This window comes from Carya illinoinensis, chromosome 9, assembly GCF_018687715.1.
Source record: "Carya illinoinensis cultivar Pawnee chromosome 9, C.illinoinensisPawnee_v1, whole genome shotgun sequence".
Lineage (NCBI taxonomy): Eukaryota > Viridiplantae > Streptophyta > Magnoliopsida > Fagales > Juglandaceae > Carya > Carya illinoinensis.
Genome location: NC_056760.1, coordinates 7,088,492 through 7,105,501, shown reverse-complemented (window position 1 = coordinate 7,105,501; position 17,010 = coordinate 7,088,492). Strand labels below are relative to the sequence as shown.

Here is a 17,010-nt window from a genome sequence, read left to right as displayed (position 1 = left end):
AACATGCAAGCTAGATTGTGTATATATACATATATCTCTCTCTATATATATATATATATTAATTAAGAAATTGCAAGTTAAATAAACATGCTTTCCACTTTGATATATTCTAAATACACAGAGAAGGCAATGTCTTAGCACATAGCCTTGCTTCCTTCGAAGTAATTAATGGGCAACAGAGTAAGTTTTTTATGATCATTCTATGAATTACCTAAACACTTTTATAATTTGGATCGTACAGAAACTCCTTCATTGTATTATTAATTTTATTTTTCACCTTATCCGGATTGTAACTATATTAATTTATTAAGAATTATCTTTTTATGTGGGAAGTTGCTTTTGACATTTTTGTAACCTCTTTTTGTTCCTTTTTGACATTTTTTTTCTTTTTGTTCCTTTGATAAAATTAAGGTACCTTCCCCTTCTAAAATGGAGCTACAAAAACAAATCGATTTGTGTTAATTATTCTTAGGACCCAATTTTGATGGAGGCCTCATGATTAACTTGTATACATGTATAAATCAGGCGGGGGCCAGGATGGGAGGAAGAATATATAATAGATATTGATGGCTTGCTTGAACATGACGATCACTTCAATGCAGAATTAATAATTATTACATAGATTCAAGGGTAATGCTAGGGTACCATTCAAATATGCTTCCAAAAGTGCATCCTGGTGTATTTTAAATTTTTTTAATATTAAAAAAAAAACCCGCAAGCAAATTAGTAGTGGTAATTTTTTATACATTAAAAAAAATTAAAAAAAAAAATAACACTAGAGGCATATTTGGAGGACACTCAAGCATTTTCCTAGATTCAAATTAAAGCACTATCAACAATCATGTAGTGCTAATTACATCTTATCATAAGATAGAATTTACTAAAAATTAACGTCTATTTAAGTGATATTAATAATTTCCACGTAATAATACCCCTTTGCTGGAATTTTTGTCATGAAACATGGTTAATTTAATAATAGGTTATCATGAAATATTGAGCTTGCATAATTTGATACTTGAAATTGCAGATTCATCGTTAATTGTTAATTAGATAAAGATGGGAATGAAGCAGCGGCTTCCTTTGAGATCTATATCTGGATTTAAGGAATGACACTATAAAAAACCAGTATTTGTAACTAGTTATTTATTATGAGAATAATTATTTATGATGAGAATTGACACATTTTGATAGAAAATTACTTTTATAATAAATAATTAACAGCAAATAATTATATAGTACTTTTGAGTACTTTTACATGACAAAACTTCCTTTAGATCCTTAAAGCAAGCATAATCATTTTTGTCAATAATTAATAGCTTCTATAAACAACCCGAGCATTTGGAAAAAGGATGATGCTACCGGCAGCGTTGCTGGCGAGGGAGCCACCGTTAGGTAAATTTTTTTTTTTTGGTTTTTTTTAAATCGTTTTTTAATCCTTTTAAATATTTTTAAAAAATATAAAAAATTTATAATAATATTAAATAATTTTTTCTTAATTATTAAAGAAAATAAAATAAAAATAAAAATTTGGTTAGCAATGGCCACAGCGGAGCCACCAGCTGTGGCCTTAGTGTTTTCATTGAAAAAAAGATTGCGCTCTTGCCTCTTCAAAGAGTATACTAAAAACTCTTTTAAACATCTTTAACTATTAAAAAAAATATAATTTTATTAATAATCACTGCTTTAATTATTATAAAGTATATAAATAAACACATTTAATAAATATATTTGGATGGATGGATTTCATGAAATAAAAACTGTTCCACGATTAGGGTGATTACTAAACGTGTACATGTTAAAATGTACACTGGTATAAATAAAATTCTTTTTATTTTTTAAAATTTTTCTATAATCATTTTTTAAATATCTTTAATCATTAAAAAAATAAAATAAAATAAAAATTCATTAATAGTCATTTCCATAATCATTACAAAAATAAAAAAATAAATAAATATAAATAAATATATTTAATAGATATATTTAATCGTACTTTCCTTGGAAAGACTTTGCGGCAGGGCACGCTGTATTATTATCGCAAGCACCGCGTTAATTGACCATTCCCAAACTCTTTGAATATGCCTTCTGAGTTAATTCACGTACGCTCATGAGGTCCTGATCTGCACATCTGGTTGGCTGGCAGGCTGCTGCCTTAGACTTTGGATTGATTTGACTCCCTTAACTTTGGACTTCCTTTCGTATATATATTTTTATAATTGGAATTAGAATTATAAGATCAGAATCATCAGATACTATCTTTCCAGATCATCTTCAATTAATAGCATGTTGCCATGCAGAACTCTTTTAGGTTTTGCTTTTCTTTAGACAATCGTGTCTAAATAATGGTAAACATATATGAAATAAAATAAGTCTTATAATATTTAATATTGTTCGTATAAAATAATATTTAATATTTTAATTCTATAAAACTTATTTTATGTGATTACCTTTCTTATATTTAAAGTCCTCAACTTTGAACAAGAATTTAAGAATACTTGATCTTTAAATATAAGTACAACAAATTAAAGATGCATAATCAATAGATCGATGGAAGAAAGAATAGGTTTGGGAGTCATAAAGTAACAAAAGTCGCTCGCGCTTAACTCAATATGTACGTACATTTAATTGCAATCTTCCACTTCAGAGAATTTTGTGTTATTCAATCAACCAACATCCATGTCAAAAGTTTTGTAGATAAGGATTTATATAGAACCTAATACAGAAAGATTTCAGGTACTGTTCCCTATCACCTTTACTCTAGAGTCTAGAGTAATCGCCATGTTTTTATACCATTTTGAAATCATCATTAATGAGGATGAGAAGCATACTGCATGTTATTATAACGCAGAAAACTCAAACGAAAGAACAGAATTTTCATTTCCAAGATCCATCATACCGATTATATAGCTGAAACAAGACTCGCAGAAGCTTTCCTGTTTTACCTAGGTAATGAGACAATTTTGATAATTATAAGATAACGAATATGATAAAATTTAAAAATAAAATAGAAACCGAAATGAAAACAGATCTCTAAAGAAGAGGGCCGGAGAGATGAACTTTGGGGATATCTTTATTTTCAATTATGATTAAATACAAAATATAGGTTCTTATTTATAGTGAAATTTTATGGAAATAAAATAAGTTAAAATATCATGATTATTATGAAATTAAATCATATCACTTAGATTTAATAATCATGAAAACCAAATCGAGGATATTAATTAAATTAAATTCTCGATTTGATATTAACCTCTGTCCTAATAATACTTTTTCCTATTAAATATTAAAAATGTCTGAGAAATTTTATTTTATTTTAATAAGAAATTAGTGATACAGTTAGCATGCAATGATTTCTTCCCCTCCGTGGCTAGTTTTCTCTCCCTGCACGCAAGAGTACCCCCCGATTGGGGCCATGTTTACTGCTCAATCTTGTGCTAACCTCAATTTTGTAGGGCTATGGTACTGTGATGATGTGATCGTTAGAATGCCAGCAAGAGTAGTTATTGAATAATACTTTTTTTTTTTTTAAATAAAGCTGTTCAATAATTTTGAATGATCAGGACGCGACGAAAATACGAAAGCAAACTAATTTTATAATAGCAATGTTATATACAATCGTAAAATTATAAATATCACGCAATCGCTTTAAAAAAAATTAAGATCCATGATTAAAAAGTTAATTTTTTTATGTGAATCTCATATTAATTTATTTTTTTCAAAATAACTCCATGCCAATTACACAATGATGACTGTAAATATCATTTCTCATTCTACAAAATCAAAGTCATGAGATAAGATGCTTAGACAGGGTCAGCTCCGCAGGCCTATAAATGCAGCATATATGCACTCTTTTGCTAGAAATATAATCGCTGCTGAATCCTGTTGTCTTAAAGGCTCTTCGCAAACAAGTTCTGAGCAGTTTGGCAATTGCTGACACCAGTTTTATGGGCATTGCCCACACTGTGCTCAGCTCTAGATCTCATACATGAAAAAAATTACTTGTTCTGAAAAACAAAAGCACAAACAATAGATCTATTTTTTCTCTAGATAACTTGCTCTCGTAGGAAAAAGATATGCTAAGCCCAGTAAGGTTTTCGAGCTGCCGAGGCGTGGCGTTTGAGATCAATCGGCAGCTTCGTGCAGATCCCTTTGCCATCGAAATACCAGCCGCGGAAGTGACCCCGAGCAACGCAATATTTTGGCAGAGCTCTTCCAGAGAGTTCCGGACTTCTTTCATTCAGAGGTCTTTAAGTAAAACCAGCAGCCACTTTTGTGATCTTGACCCAAATGAAGATGACGAAGAAGACACAGACAGCTTACAGGTTGTGCTGGAAGAAGGAACTGACAAGGAGAAACAGAAGCAAAGCCCACTTCCACTTCTGGCCATTAGCAAACGCAAATATCCATCAAAGCCTGCTCAAAATAATTCGAGGCTGTCGATTATACTGCTCGATCAGGGGTTGCTCACAGTTTACAAGCGACTCTTTGCGGTTTGCTTGGTTCTGAATATGACTGGCTTGGTTCTTGCTGCCACAGGGCATTTCCCATATGCAAGACGCAGGTCGTCGCTCTTCTCCATTGCAAACATACTTGCTTTGACGCTCTGCCGGAGCGAGGCCTTCCTCCGTATTATTTTCTGGCTCGCGGTGAAGATATTTGGGAGACCATGGGTCCCTCTGTTTCTCAAGACTGCGACTACATCTCTGCTTCAAAGTCTTGGCGGAATACATAGTGGCTGCGGTGTCTCTTCGATTGCATGGCTAGTATATGCCTTAGTCCTCACCCTCAAAGACAGAGAAAACACGTCACCTGAGATTATAGGTGTGGCCTCCACTATTCTTGGCCTTCTTTGTCTGTCTTCTTTGGCAGCATCCCCTCTCGTCCGGCATCTCCACCACAATGTATTCGAAAGAACGCATCGCTTTGCTGGGTGGACTGCTCTGGCTCTCCTCTGGGCCTTTATTATACTCACAATTTCTTATGATCCAAAAACCAAATCTTACAAGAATGATATAGGCTCCAGGCTGATTAAAGAGCCAGTGTTCTGGTTCACAGCAGCCATCACGCTGCTAATCATTTTGCCATGGCTAACCGTGAGACGAGTAGCCGTTAATGTCTCTGCACCGTCAGGCCACGCCTCAATCATCAAGTTTGAGGGCGGAGTCAAAGCTGGCATATTGGGGAGGATCAGTCCGTCCCCTCTATCTGAATGGCACGCTTTCGGCATCATTTCTGATGACAAGGAGCACATGATGTTAGCAGGTGCTGTTGGGGATTTCACCAAGTCCTTGGTCTCAAACCCTCCAAGCCATTTGTGGGTTCGACAGGTGCACTTTGCGGGCCTGCCTTACCTCGTTAACATGTACGAGAGGGTTGTGTTGGTGGCAACCGGTTCAGGGATATGCGTCTTTCTATCATTCCTGTTGCAGAAAAGTTCAGCTGATGTGTGCTTGGTCTGGGTAGCAAAGGGAATCGAGCAAAACTTCGGAAAGGAAATCAAAGAGATGGTTAGTGGATGGCCGAAAGAGAAGGTGATTGTCCATGATACCGGTGTGCTGGGACGTCCCAACGTGTCTCAATTAAGTATTGAAGCTGCTAGAACCTGGAGAGCAGAAGCAGTCATCGTAACCAGCAATCCAGAAGGGAGTAGGGACGTTGTGAATGCTTGCAAAACCGTAGGAATTCCTGCCTTTGGTCCGATATGGGACTCGTAAATAAGTACGATTACTATTTGATTGTTGCACCGAAAGCGTATGATCATTTAAAAAAAAAAAAAAATAAATATAAAATTTATATAAAAAAATTAATTTTAATAATAAATTTCATTCCTTTTTAAAATAACTATACACTGTTTACCTATCCACGTCCGTAATATTACTTAATAAAAAATATTCCTTTTCCTTTCTCATAAACCCGCGGGCTTCATATTTTCCATAATCGCATTGGCAACGTACGTTAACCCTTTTGCAGTTGCTTTATCAATTCTCATAAGTGTTTTTCTACGATTCAAGTTTCTGCTACTACATGTTTCTTTTATACAAGTGTTAATGCCACAAACAGATCCATAAATAATAAATTCATAAATTAATATAATTTTATATAATATATTTGATTTATTTCAATATTAATAAAAATAAATTTATAATTTAATATATGACATTAAATCAAATCAATTTATAAATTTATTTTAGTGAGATACCAACTTTTTCCATTTATTTTTCATTTATAGAAGAAACCAACTCCTTGACTTAATCATTAAATGGACATTAAGCCTGCAGCACACTGCAAAAAAACTTATTATTTGTTGTTAGTTATTTTTTTATTAAAATGAGTCTATTTTCATTACAAATAATCATTTTTATCGTAAATAATTTATTATAAATGCTCATATTTCTTACAGTGACAAGTTATTTGATAAATTATATTACGTTAATTGTACCCTTTAGTATTTTTTCTAAGCTTAATATTCAGTCCTTGGGACTCTCTTTCTTTCTGGTACCCTGTTTCTTCCTAAAACGTTATTGGAACCCATTGCTAAAAGTATTAATCCTTATAAGTACCATTCGGAGCAAAAGACTGTCATTCATTCTTAAAACATATCACATTAATAAGTATGCTTAAAGATGACACGACGATGACGACTAGTAATATTACTCAAATACATATAAAAGGCACAACTTTCAACAAACTGCAAGTTTAGATAATGGCTAAAGGAAAATGATTATGGCAAGCGCAGCGGGTAAGCGCCGCGTAGTCGCGTCTGACGTGGCAGCCAAAGTTAATGAAACGGTGCGTATTGTCAAACCTGCGCCATTCCACTCCTTCAGCCCTTTCGTCTCCCATAATTGTTGTCCAACTCTAGAAGTCCCTTTCATTTCCCATTTTCCCATTCGCCCCTTTCGTCTCCCGTTCTCCCCTCATTCGTCCCTTTCATTTCCCATTCGCCATCAACCCTAACCCTAGCCCTGCGAACTTGACGAACGATGAGCTTGTCTTCCTCGTGTGCTGTGTGGCTTTGTTTTTTTTTTTTTCTCATTTGTCTGAGATCTTTGCTTTCGCAGATCGATTTGAGCAAGTATGTTGATGTTATAGTTTGTTTATCTTTTCGAAGGCTGGATTTAACCATGGGTGCTTGAATCTCTTTATAGATTTCATTGTTTATCTTGTCAAAGGCTGGATTTAACCATGGGTGCTTGAATCTCTTTATAGAAGAAAAGGTTTTTCCAGTTTTTTCCTCTCGGTTTCTCTTTGCAGTCTGGGTTTGGTCTTTTGCAAGGCTCGGTTTTCTCTTTCGATTTCACAATTTTTTTTTTGCAGATTTTGTTCCTTGGTTTCTCTTTGCAGTCTAGGTTCATTAAGATTGGTTTTCCATTGTCAGATCTCTTTAGATCTGTTTCTTTCTCAAAATCTGTAGAACCCCTAACCCTAACTTCCGAAGCCCTAATCTACATTTACTCCCGAAACCCTAACTCCTAAAACCCTAACCCTAACTGTCGAAACCCTAACCCTAACCCTAACCCAAAATCTAACTGCCGAAACCCTAACCCTAACTCCCGAACTCTAACCCTAACCCTAACCCTAACTCTAGAAACCCTAACTCTTGAAACCCTAACTCTAGAAGCCCTAACTCTTGAAACCCTAACCCGAGAAACCCAATTTTTGGAGTTGGGGTTTAGGCACTGGGCAATTATCGAGAGAACCCACTCAAGGTTGGTAACTCCCCTTGGCTTATGTGTTTCAATAAATGATTTTTATGCATTATATTTATGTTATTTATTTCTGTTTAAAAATCTGATTCTTCCATTGTTTCGTCTACAGGTTATTAATTACGAAGAATTGGGAATGAATGCAGTTGAAAGTGACCAACCAAAGTTGAGTTTTATTTCCTATTTTGCTTGAGTTGTTAATTCCTAGATCAATTTCCAGAATGGTTGGATTGTTCTATTTAGGAAGTATTTAGCTATCAATCATTTTAAATGTTATGAATCAGTTATTATGTGCATGATATTGTGTTTATTTGTTTTGTTTAGGAAGTATTTAGCTATCAATGTGTTTTAATGTTATGAATAAGTTATTATGTGCATGATATTATTGTCTGTTTGTAATCAACCCGATTGTTCTGTTTAAAGTGTCTTTATGTAGACTTCATCCTAATTAAATGTGAGCCAACAATGTGATTTCCACTAAATGTGACCTCTGTATTATGATTTTACTTGTTCTGTTTAGGAAGTATTTAGCTATCAATGTGTTTTAATGTTATGAATCAGTTATTATGTGCATGATATTGTCTGTTTGTAATCAACCCGATTGTTCTGTTTAGAGTGTCTTTATGTAGACTTCATCCTGATTGATTAGTTATTTGTAAATCTTCAAATGATTTGAATTCCATCCCCGACTTTGGCTCCTCTATTATATCACCACCATCCGGTTGCACTGACTGTGGTGACCCAATCGTGCCATCGTTGGTTTCCTGGCAATTTGGTATATCCTCTTTACTTCCTTCATCAATTCTAGAGGAAGGACTTGGTGTTTCAGTTTCCTTACGATTTTGTGTAGTTTCTTTACCAACTCTTGCACTCGTTGCAGAGCTTGTAGAGTCGATGGGAGTCGGCGGTCTCATCCCATATTGAAATGGGTAACCAGCATTCTACATAAAAAAATTAGAGCAATTAAACTCCACAAAAACCAAACTTATACATTAAAAGACAAGAATTAAGTTAACCACCTGCTCAATGTTGCTTGTTTATTGGCTGCCATCTGCATATGGCAAAAAGGTTGGTGTCCATGAACACTGTGGTCCATAATAACCATGCATGTAATTTGGCAAGTTCATTGTACCAGTTTGAGGGATGTCCTAAATTTGTATAATAATGATAATTAGGATAATAAACATTGAGTAGACCCATTTCAATAAGTTTAATAAATTTTACAATAACATACTGAGGTTGGGAGATTTGAGGTAGATGCTGGTAGCGGAGATGAGTGTTCTTTCCCGTTTCCAATGCCCTATAGTAATTGTTCAATATTCAAGGTAAATCTTTGGAAATAATATCAATGACCATGGATTCATGCACATGCAAATGTCCATGGGATTGTCTACACGTTTAACAAATGTTATAAACATCATCTATTATTTGATCTTTTACCTCAAACATGCTTATAAATTGTGAAATGAATGCAGCATCGATATATTGCCAAACAAATCCAAGTTATAAAAGGAAATTAGGACTCTAATTCTAGGTCTTCAAAACTTTTGGCCGGGAAGGGTTTACATGTTGCTTATAATATCATATCCTTCTCTATATAATATTCTGTTTTTTATCTGATACCATTGTGACATCACAAGCTATTGATTATGATTGAAATGGATAGAATTGAACGCAATTAACTGTCCAATCAAGTCATTTTACCTGGTAAAACTATTTTGTTAGCTACAAAGAGCTCTGGAGTAGAACTTGGCACTACTTGATTAGTAGTACTCTTTAGACTTCTATAAATTTAGCCTAGTAGGCTTACAGCAAAGGAATTAGTGCTCTGAAAATTCCATAGTGGAAGCCCACTTCAAATATCCATGCACACGGAAACATCTCTCAAAGAAATTATTTGGACCATTGATTTCTTTTAATTGAATCTTCTTTCGTGGTGTTACTTCAATAAAATCTGCTGGGGCACATTTTATTAAAATCATCAGAGCCACAAAGTTCTGGTAAAGTTAAAATCTTCATAAACATCCTCAATTGTTGGTCACTTTCAGCCTAATACCATCACTATAACTAATAATGAGTTTCCGTTTATCAGAAGCACAAAATCTTTATATTTCTGAGCAATTAAATCTACCTGAAAGTAATTTTGTTCCAAACCAACAGATTTGGTCAATATTGTTCCTAACAAAACCACAACCAAGAAATCAATAAACATGAGCAACTCAAAATACGTTCTTTGCCATTGTATAGTTACTGAACTGTAAAAACAGTTCAGTGACGACTAGCTCGATGGTAGTGGCTACGGCCTCTTGAAGATGACCCACAAGAGGAAGATAACCCACACGACGACGATGAGCCACACGAGGGAGAAGACCCACGCAAATATCCACACAGATCACTTCAAAATTTGAAGACCACGAAGCCGCATAACCCAACTCACCAACTCCACAGTCTGAAACTTCTCCAGAAGCATGTATGAAAATAACCGAGTTGTTGGTTTCTAATACTTTTGCACCTGGACGCTGTTGCTCTGATGAAGACGAGCTTGGAAGAGGATCTTCAGAAGAGGAGCTTGAAGACGACCTTGAGAAATGGAGCTGAAGACCACACCTGTGCAACGCAAGAAGTGGGAAAACACATTTCATTACGAAAATGGTAATCCTGTTTCGGCTCTATACCAACCTTTTTTTTTTTTTTTTTAATTTTTAATTACCACGTCAGCCGACTCCACGCCGACTGTACGCGGTGGCTGTACATAGCACTTCTTATGGCTAAATTACTTCTTTCATTGCCGTCTTTTGAACAAACTTAATTAAGTGATTTTTTATACCACACGTCCCATCTGGATATATAATGCCATCGGAGTTGAAAAATAGACACGTGATGTCTGCAATACGAAGGCTTGCAGCATAACGCAGCGATAAACATTAGCAGTTTCATACGGCGAGGGAACATAGATTGCCGGCAGAACTAAACCAGTTGACAATGCAATGGAGATCCCTGCAATCTCCTGTCTAGAATATTTAGATTGCGGAAAGTTCGGGAAGGAGTGTAGGTATAGATATGGTACTGGCCTCCACCCATATTAGATTTGTCTGCAATACCGGACAATAGATTTACATGTAAGGAACCCCGGTCTGTGAAATGGACCTGGATTGCCTGTGACTCTGATCTTATCGAATATTTGCAAGTTTCGCGTCAATTTAGAAGCCAGCATTCTCACTTTGCTCAACTGCCTCTCGAAGTTCATGCTTAATCAAATATGCATCAAGCGAGATCAACCTAGGGTGTAGAGCCCGCCCACCCAGCGGGCACAGTACTCCCTCCATACGGGAGTTTTCCGAATTGCCTGCGATTCAGTGAGCAAGTTTCAAGAAATAATTAATTCTCCATAAAATGAAAAATGCCTTCTAAATTTGGTGAATATCGTGGATATACATTATGAAGGTTGACGCAACGTGCATGTCAATGATAAACTAGTAGGGAACGGCCTACATATGGATAATGCTCTTGGTTCCAAAAATTTTAAGTTTCAATCCAACGGTACCCCGGGCAGTACTACTTCGTTATATGCGACCAAAGTCATTTAGAGTTTTGTTACATATAAATAAAGTTATGTATTAATCTGAGTATCAATATTAATTCATTCATATTTAAAATTTAAATTAATATTATTTTTAATAAAATTTACTTTTTAACAAATCATATTAAATTGATATACATATTAATATATAATTATCCTTACAATTAAATTTTTCCATTTAATAGGCCAAGTTTTGGCAAATAACATCCTTCTAATTAATTCACCTGCCACAAGGATCTAAATTAAGCTGATTTATTTTTTACTCTTTTTAGAGTTATTCAACTCAGTAACTTTTATTTTTTATTTTTTTTGAATTATTCTATTCAATAAAAAAAAATTATATTATTTTTCTCTTGTGTTGTCACATCGGACTGTTGGTAGAAATTTTGATCTTTTTAAATTTTAATCGGTCACCTTTATTTCCTAATATTACAACCGGAAGCGCTATCTTGTACTCCATTTTGTTTCCTTTTGAGCAGAGAAAAAAGGATTAAATAAACTTTACTCCTTCTAACTATTACTCAATTTATAATATACCCTCAAAATTATTAATTGCATTAAAATGTCCTTTTTTACTTTCAAAACATTCCAATTCCTCCCTTTCATCTACAATAAACATTAAATCGAACATAAATCATACAACAGTGAGGACGCGGCCTAGAGGTGAGACTGACATTTCCGTTTGATTTAATGTTTATTGTAGACGGGATGGGGGAATTGAGAATTTTTGAAAGTAAGAAGAGATACTTTGATGCAATCAATAGTTTTGAGAATACATTGTGAATTGAGTGATAGTTAGAGGGGGATAAAGTGTATTTAATCCCGAAAAAAAAAATACATGAGACTACAGCATGGCCAGTCACTTCATATATATATATATATATAAATGATAATTTACTACTAAAAAATTTAATAGTTTAAAATTGTTTTCTCAAAACTAAATTGGTAAAAAAAATAAAGACTGCATGAATAAAATTATTTAGCAATAGACTCACCCTGTCTGTCTCGCATGCCAATTTTCAAGTTGAGTATTAATGCACAACAAGAAGGGTCACATGCTTATGAGAGAGAGAGAGAGAGAGAGAGAGAGAGCGAGGTCGCATGCTAAATATTGCTTGGTGGGACAAGTTGCATTAATGTCCAACCATGCAATTAATTTCGACGGAGGTAACTGTTCAAATCGATCCACTGCAAATATATATAGGGGTACACGCAGCCAAAAGTATGTATGGGAAGGATGGTAAATGAATTAGTTTGTTCGATAATCCATTCGATATTCACTTGATTAAATTTTAATTGAACTCAATTTGTGAAAAAAAAAATTTGTTCATGAAAGTAGATACCTGTTTGATTTGTAAATGATACATACTCAATGATATTTAACTCAACTCTATTAAGATTTGTTTAGACTTACTCGTTTATATTTGAGTGGACTCGTTAGCTCGACTCGATTAAAACTCATATATATTTATTAGCTAATAATATAAACATACCACTTTTATATAATTAAATATATAATATATAATCTAATTACTTATGTCTATATAGTGAATATATTTCATATGTATATTTTATAATTTGTATAATAATTAGTCATAAAATTTAATAATTTTATATACTAGTAAGTGAGAACTATATATAAAATAGATATATACTATCATATTAAGTGTATGTATTAATAATATATGTAGGCATATAATATATATATTGTTATTTGGATAAATATCCATAGTTAAATATTAATTATTTATAAATTTTTTAAAATTTTATAATTCAATAGAGGTTCTACTTGTTAATTATATAAATTTAATATTAATTTTTTTTATTTATTTAATTTATTAATTATTAAATCTTATTCAAAGAATAATAAAAAAATAATTCAAACTCGAGCTCGAGTTTGGCTCGACTCGAACTCGATTGTGGGACGAATTTGAACTCAAGCTCGAGTTGAGAGTTTAGCTTATCGAGTTGAGATCGAACAAAGAATAAAAAAAATCTCGAGCTCGAGCTCGAGTATTTTGAGTCGAGTTGGGCTCAACAAGCCAAATACCAGCTTGGCTTGGTTCGATTACAGTCCTATATACTAGAATTAATGCATATAAGTTCTGAAAATACATAAGCCACTCGATCGATTAGTTTCACCTTGAAGTTGAAAAAACATAAATTGTACAGTATTCATGTCTAAGAGTGGAGGAGATCAGGAGGTGAGGGGAGGCGTAGAAAAAGGGCCAGTGATCAAAGCCTTGGATATATGGTTGTAAGCAGCCTCGGTTAAGTGAATTCCATCCCAGTTTACATGAGTAGATGGATCTGCACAGGCTTTGGATCCAGTATGGCCACACCTTGCCGAGTTATTAAAATTGTATGGTCCACCCCCTCCGCAGCATGCTTTTAAAGTTCCACTGAAAAAACCTGCACCATGATACGTACATTATATATTAACAATTCTTGTACGTACGTAATTAGCTAGACTAGTAAATAATGAAGAGCATGGGACTACGTTGACTCCCCCATATATAATCTAACGAAAGTGTTCTAAGTTTGTGAGTATATTTTTGTTAAATTCTTTCGTGGATAAATTTTTTCTTAAGAGAATAATAGATCAAGATTTTTTTACAATTTTCTTATTTAATTTCTTTTTATAATTTGGTGGAATATAGATAATAGATCGACATAGTGTGCATGATGTGGATCTATTGTACGTAGTTAATGTTGGAGTCAACAATATTATTCGTATAAAGTATTTAATAATACCATGAGGTTCATAGATATATCTATGTATTTCTAAATTTAAAAAAAAAATACTTATTTTACTAAAAAACTGAAGATAATTTTTTGAGGAAAAAAAATAAGAGTAATATATAATAGATTAGCTTGCTCTTAAAATATACAGTAGATCGAAGAGAGAATGGCACAAAAAGGATGTAGAAGTCACCGTAATGCCGTGGTGCATGAAAGAATTGCATTGCAGCACCGTAATAATCTGCATAAATTATCTTTGCCTGCGGGTACTTTTGTCTCAGCGTCTCCAGGGAACGTTTTAGTTGATTATTATGATACATAGCGAAAGCATTGAATGCCTTCAAGCACCCATTTCTCTTGTCATAGTCTTCTTTGCGAGGGCTTGGAAACAAGGTTAGATAAACTGCTGAGCACCCAATCGGTAAATTCCCCGGCACCACCAGCGCCACCGCCCCTTCCTCTATCAATGCCTGTAGTGCAACCCATCGACGAAGATTCCGATGTTAATAGGTTATTTTACATCCTGACAATTGATTCTGACTGACAATTGAGTCTGACCCACAAATGAAATTCATGTAAAACTCAATTATGAATGAACTTACGCTGGTGGTTCGAGTAATTGCTTCAACAACAACAGGAACGGCAGCTCGAAGTTGTTTAATGCTTCCCCGGGCAAAGAAAGCGTAGTTATAATCATTTCCACCAATTTCTCCCACGAGGAAGAGCGATTTCTTGAAGTAGTTATCGCAATCTGTTGCAGTATTTATAAAGATGTTACTTGATAAGATTAACGAGAAAAAAGAAAGAAAGATCATTAGTGACAATTACGTAGGTTTTAGATCATGTATTTGCCACCTTGTTTGCTTGTACACACGGAGGACTTGAGCTTCTTAAACCAACCAAGCTGAACGCTCAAAGAGTCATTTGTCCATAGGAGTTGTCCAATTCTTTGTGAATTGAAAAATTCTGGGTCAAGTGCGGTGGATCCGGAAACAGCAAAATTTACTCCATGTCGGGGATATTGACCATTGGTAATTGATAGGTAGGGAGGAAGATATGGCAACCCAAATGCCTCGGCTGCAATTTTTATTTCGTATCAGAATTAACAATGTAACCTTTTTTAATGCATTTCTCTAACATTTTAACTTGATTAATTAACGAGGCCAATTCCTTGTCTCTTTTTCAATTGAAAAGGTAAGAATATTTGAATAAGTACTAAATATGAAATATGCATGGTGAAGAAGAGGAGATCATGAGTGAATACCAATGAAGTCAACGATTAGGCGTCCATCGGAGCACCGCCCTGTTGCGTGTTGAAAGAAGGTCTCGCCGTAAGGGAGCTTCCCTATAACTGGAAATGCCAAGGCGCCTGAAAGAATAAAATTTCCGGTGTCACTGAGGGAGTCACCGAAGTTGAAAATTGACTCATATCGCTGAGGAGGAGTGGATAAGACTTCCCCAAATGAGATGTATAACACGGATAGGATGAGAAAAAAAGTTTTCATTTTGAAAGCAGATGTGGTAGCCGGAAAGTTCAAGATCAAATGTTGCAGCTGTCCGTAGATTGTCGTCTTTCTGTCAAGTTTTATCGAGGGCTAGCAACCTCTCCCGCCCCATGCCTCGAAATGGTTGAGTATTAAATGTAAGACGCACCTTGAACCAGATTTTGCGGTTCTCTTCAATGCTATATACGTGTCGCATTATATATGAAGATCATGAAGTTTGAGCTCTCTCTCGTCTCAACTGTCATGTGATGTCATTAATTGATTAGATCAAGAAAAAATATGCTTATCATTTTCATATATATGATATTTAATTTCTTTTTTTTTATTAAATATTTGATATATAGATAATAAATAGAAAAAATCAATCAGTTTAAGATCAAGAATAAAAAATAAAATAAATTAAAATAAATATAATATGTAGTCTGGAGGGATGATGATTAACAAATGAAGCTCTTAAATCAAAGATAAATGTCTAGAATTCAAAATATATAACTATCACTTAATTAATTATAAACTGATTAATTCAAGATTATAAAGAACATGGAAAATTTTTTTTTATATTTTTCCCAATAAATATGTGTGTGTCCCTAGTGACTCATAGTGATAAGTGATGCATAAAATTACTTCGTTATGTGTTGTAATTAATTAATTGAATGGCCCTCCATCTCCGCAGCATGCTTTGACATATTGTTCCACCTGTAAACTGGCCATGCGATATTGGACATGCAGCAAATAATTATTATAAGTTTGGATAGTGGGTTGAAATGAAAATTAAAAATTAAATAAAATATTGTTAAAATATTATTTTTTAATATTATTATTATTTTAAGATTTAAAAAAGTTGAATTGTTTATTATATTTTATGTGAAAATTTATGAAAGTTGTAATGATAAGATTGGATAAATTGAGTCTTTCATAATCCAAACTGAGCCTTAACTTGTTTAAACATTTGAAATATTCTATAATTTTATGAATAGTAATGAAATGATATTTTAGTTTTCTTTCTGGAGCTGCTCGTTGCATAGCACATGAATTCACTTTATATATATTACAATATATAATAATATATTCTGTACATTTCCAAACATGGCAAATTAATATATTTTATTTTTCATGAAATAACTATAAAGTCTATGACTAGTATATAGTACTTATACCTAACGTACATACGAGTACTCCAACATTAAAATGTTATAAATAATTGAGATATGCCATGTATTGCATCAATTAATGTCAACATCTACAACCATACGGGTCTGCAAATTAAAAAAATATAAATAAAAACTATATTCTCTGAATTAATTAGGTTATACACATAACAAGCTTTTATTAGCAATTTATTGGATTGGGACTGGTGGAGTGCTTTAACACTACAACATTTGTTGGCTCTTCCCACAAGGGCATGTGGTTGGAAAAGCTATGGTCTTGGTGTGAAAAGATTTGTTTACATTAAATTTATCCATGAGAGACTAGTGACTTA

The 17,010-nt window shown here is 33.8% G+C and overlaps 2 protein-coding genes across 2 annotated transcripts; one reads left to right on the top strand and one right to left on the bottom strand.

Moving 5' to 3' along the window:
- Positions 1–3,898: 3,898 nt before the first annotated feature.
- LOC122276020 (adenylate-forming reductase 03009-like) lies at positions 3,899–5,711 on the top strand. The gene has a single exon (XM_043085432.1). It carries the CDS (start codon positions 4,071–4,073, stop codon positions 5,709–5,711), a length of 1,641 nt encoding a protein of 546 aa, XP_042941366.1. The 5' UTR covers positions 3,899–4,070.
- A 7,600-nt stretch (positions 5,712–13,311) lies between these two features.
- LOC122275254 (GDSL esterase/lipase At5g45910-like) lies at positions 13,312–15,681 on the bottom strand. Its single transcript, XM_043084235.1, has 5 exons — positions 15,290–15,681; positions 14,881–15,102; positions 14,628–14,776; positions 14,219–14,495; positions 13,312–13,695 (listed from the first exon to the last, which is right to left on the bottom strand). The coding sequence occupies exons 1-5, from the start codon at positions 15,528–15,530 to the stop codon at positions 13,481–13,483; spliced, it is 1,104 nt and encodes a 367-aa protein (XP_042940169.1). The 5' UTR covers positions 15,531–15,681; the 3' UTR covers positions 13,312–13,480.
- Positions 15,682–17,010: the final 1,329 nt, after the last annotated feature.

What these genes read in the sequence shown, in the direction of transcription:
- LOC122275254 (XM_043084235.1), bottom strand. Translation starts at nt 15,530, where the DNA reads ATGAAAACTTTTTTTCTCATCCTATCCGTGTTATACATCTCATTTGGG. An exon ending in CAATTACTCGAACCACCAGC is followed by an intron (nt 14,496 to 14,627) that starts GTAAGTTCATTC and finishes GTTGCACTACAG; the next exon opens with GCATTGATAGAGGAAGGGGC. An exon ending in TCATGCACCACGGCATTACG is followed by an intron (nt 13,696 to 14,218) that starts GTGACTTCTACA and finishes ATCATGGTGCAG; the next exon opens with GTTTTTTCAGTGGAACTTTA.
- LOC122276020 (XM_043085432.1), top strand. Translation starts at nt 4,071, where the DNA reads ATGCTAAGCCCAGTAAGGTTTTCGAGCTGCCGAGGCGTGGCGTTTGAG.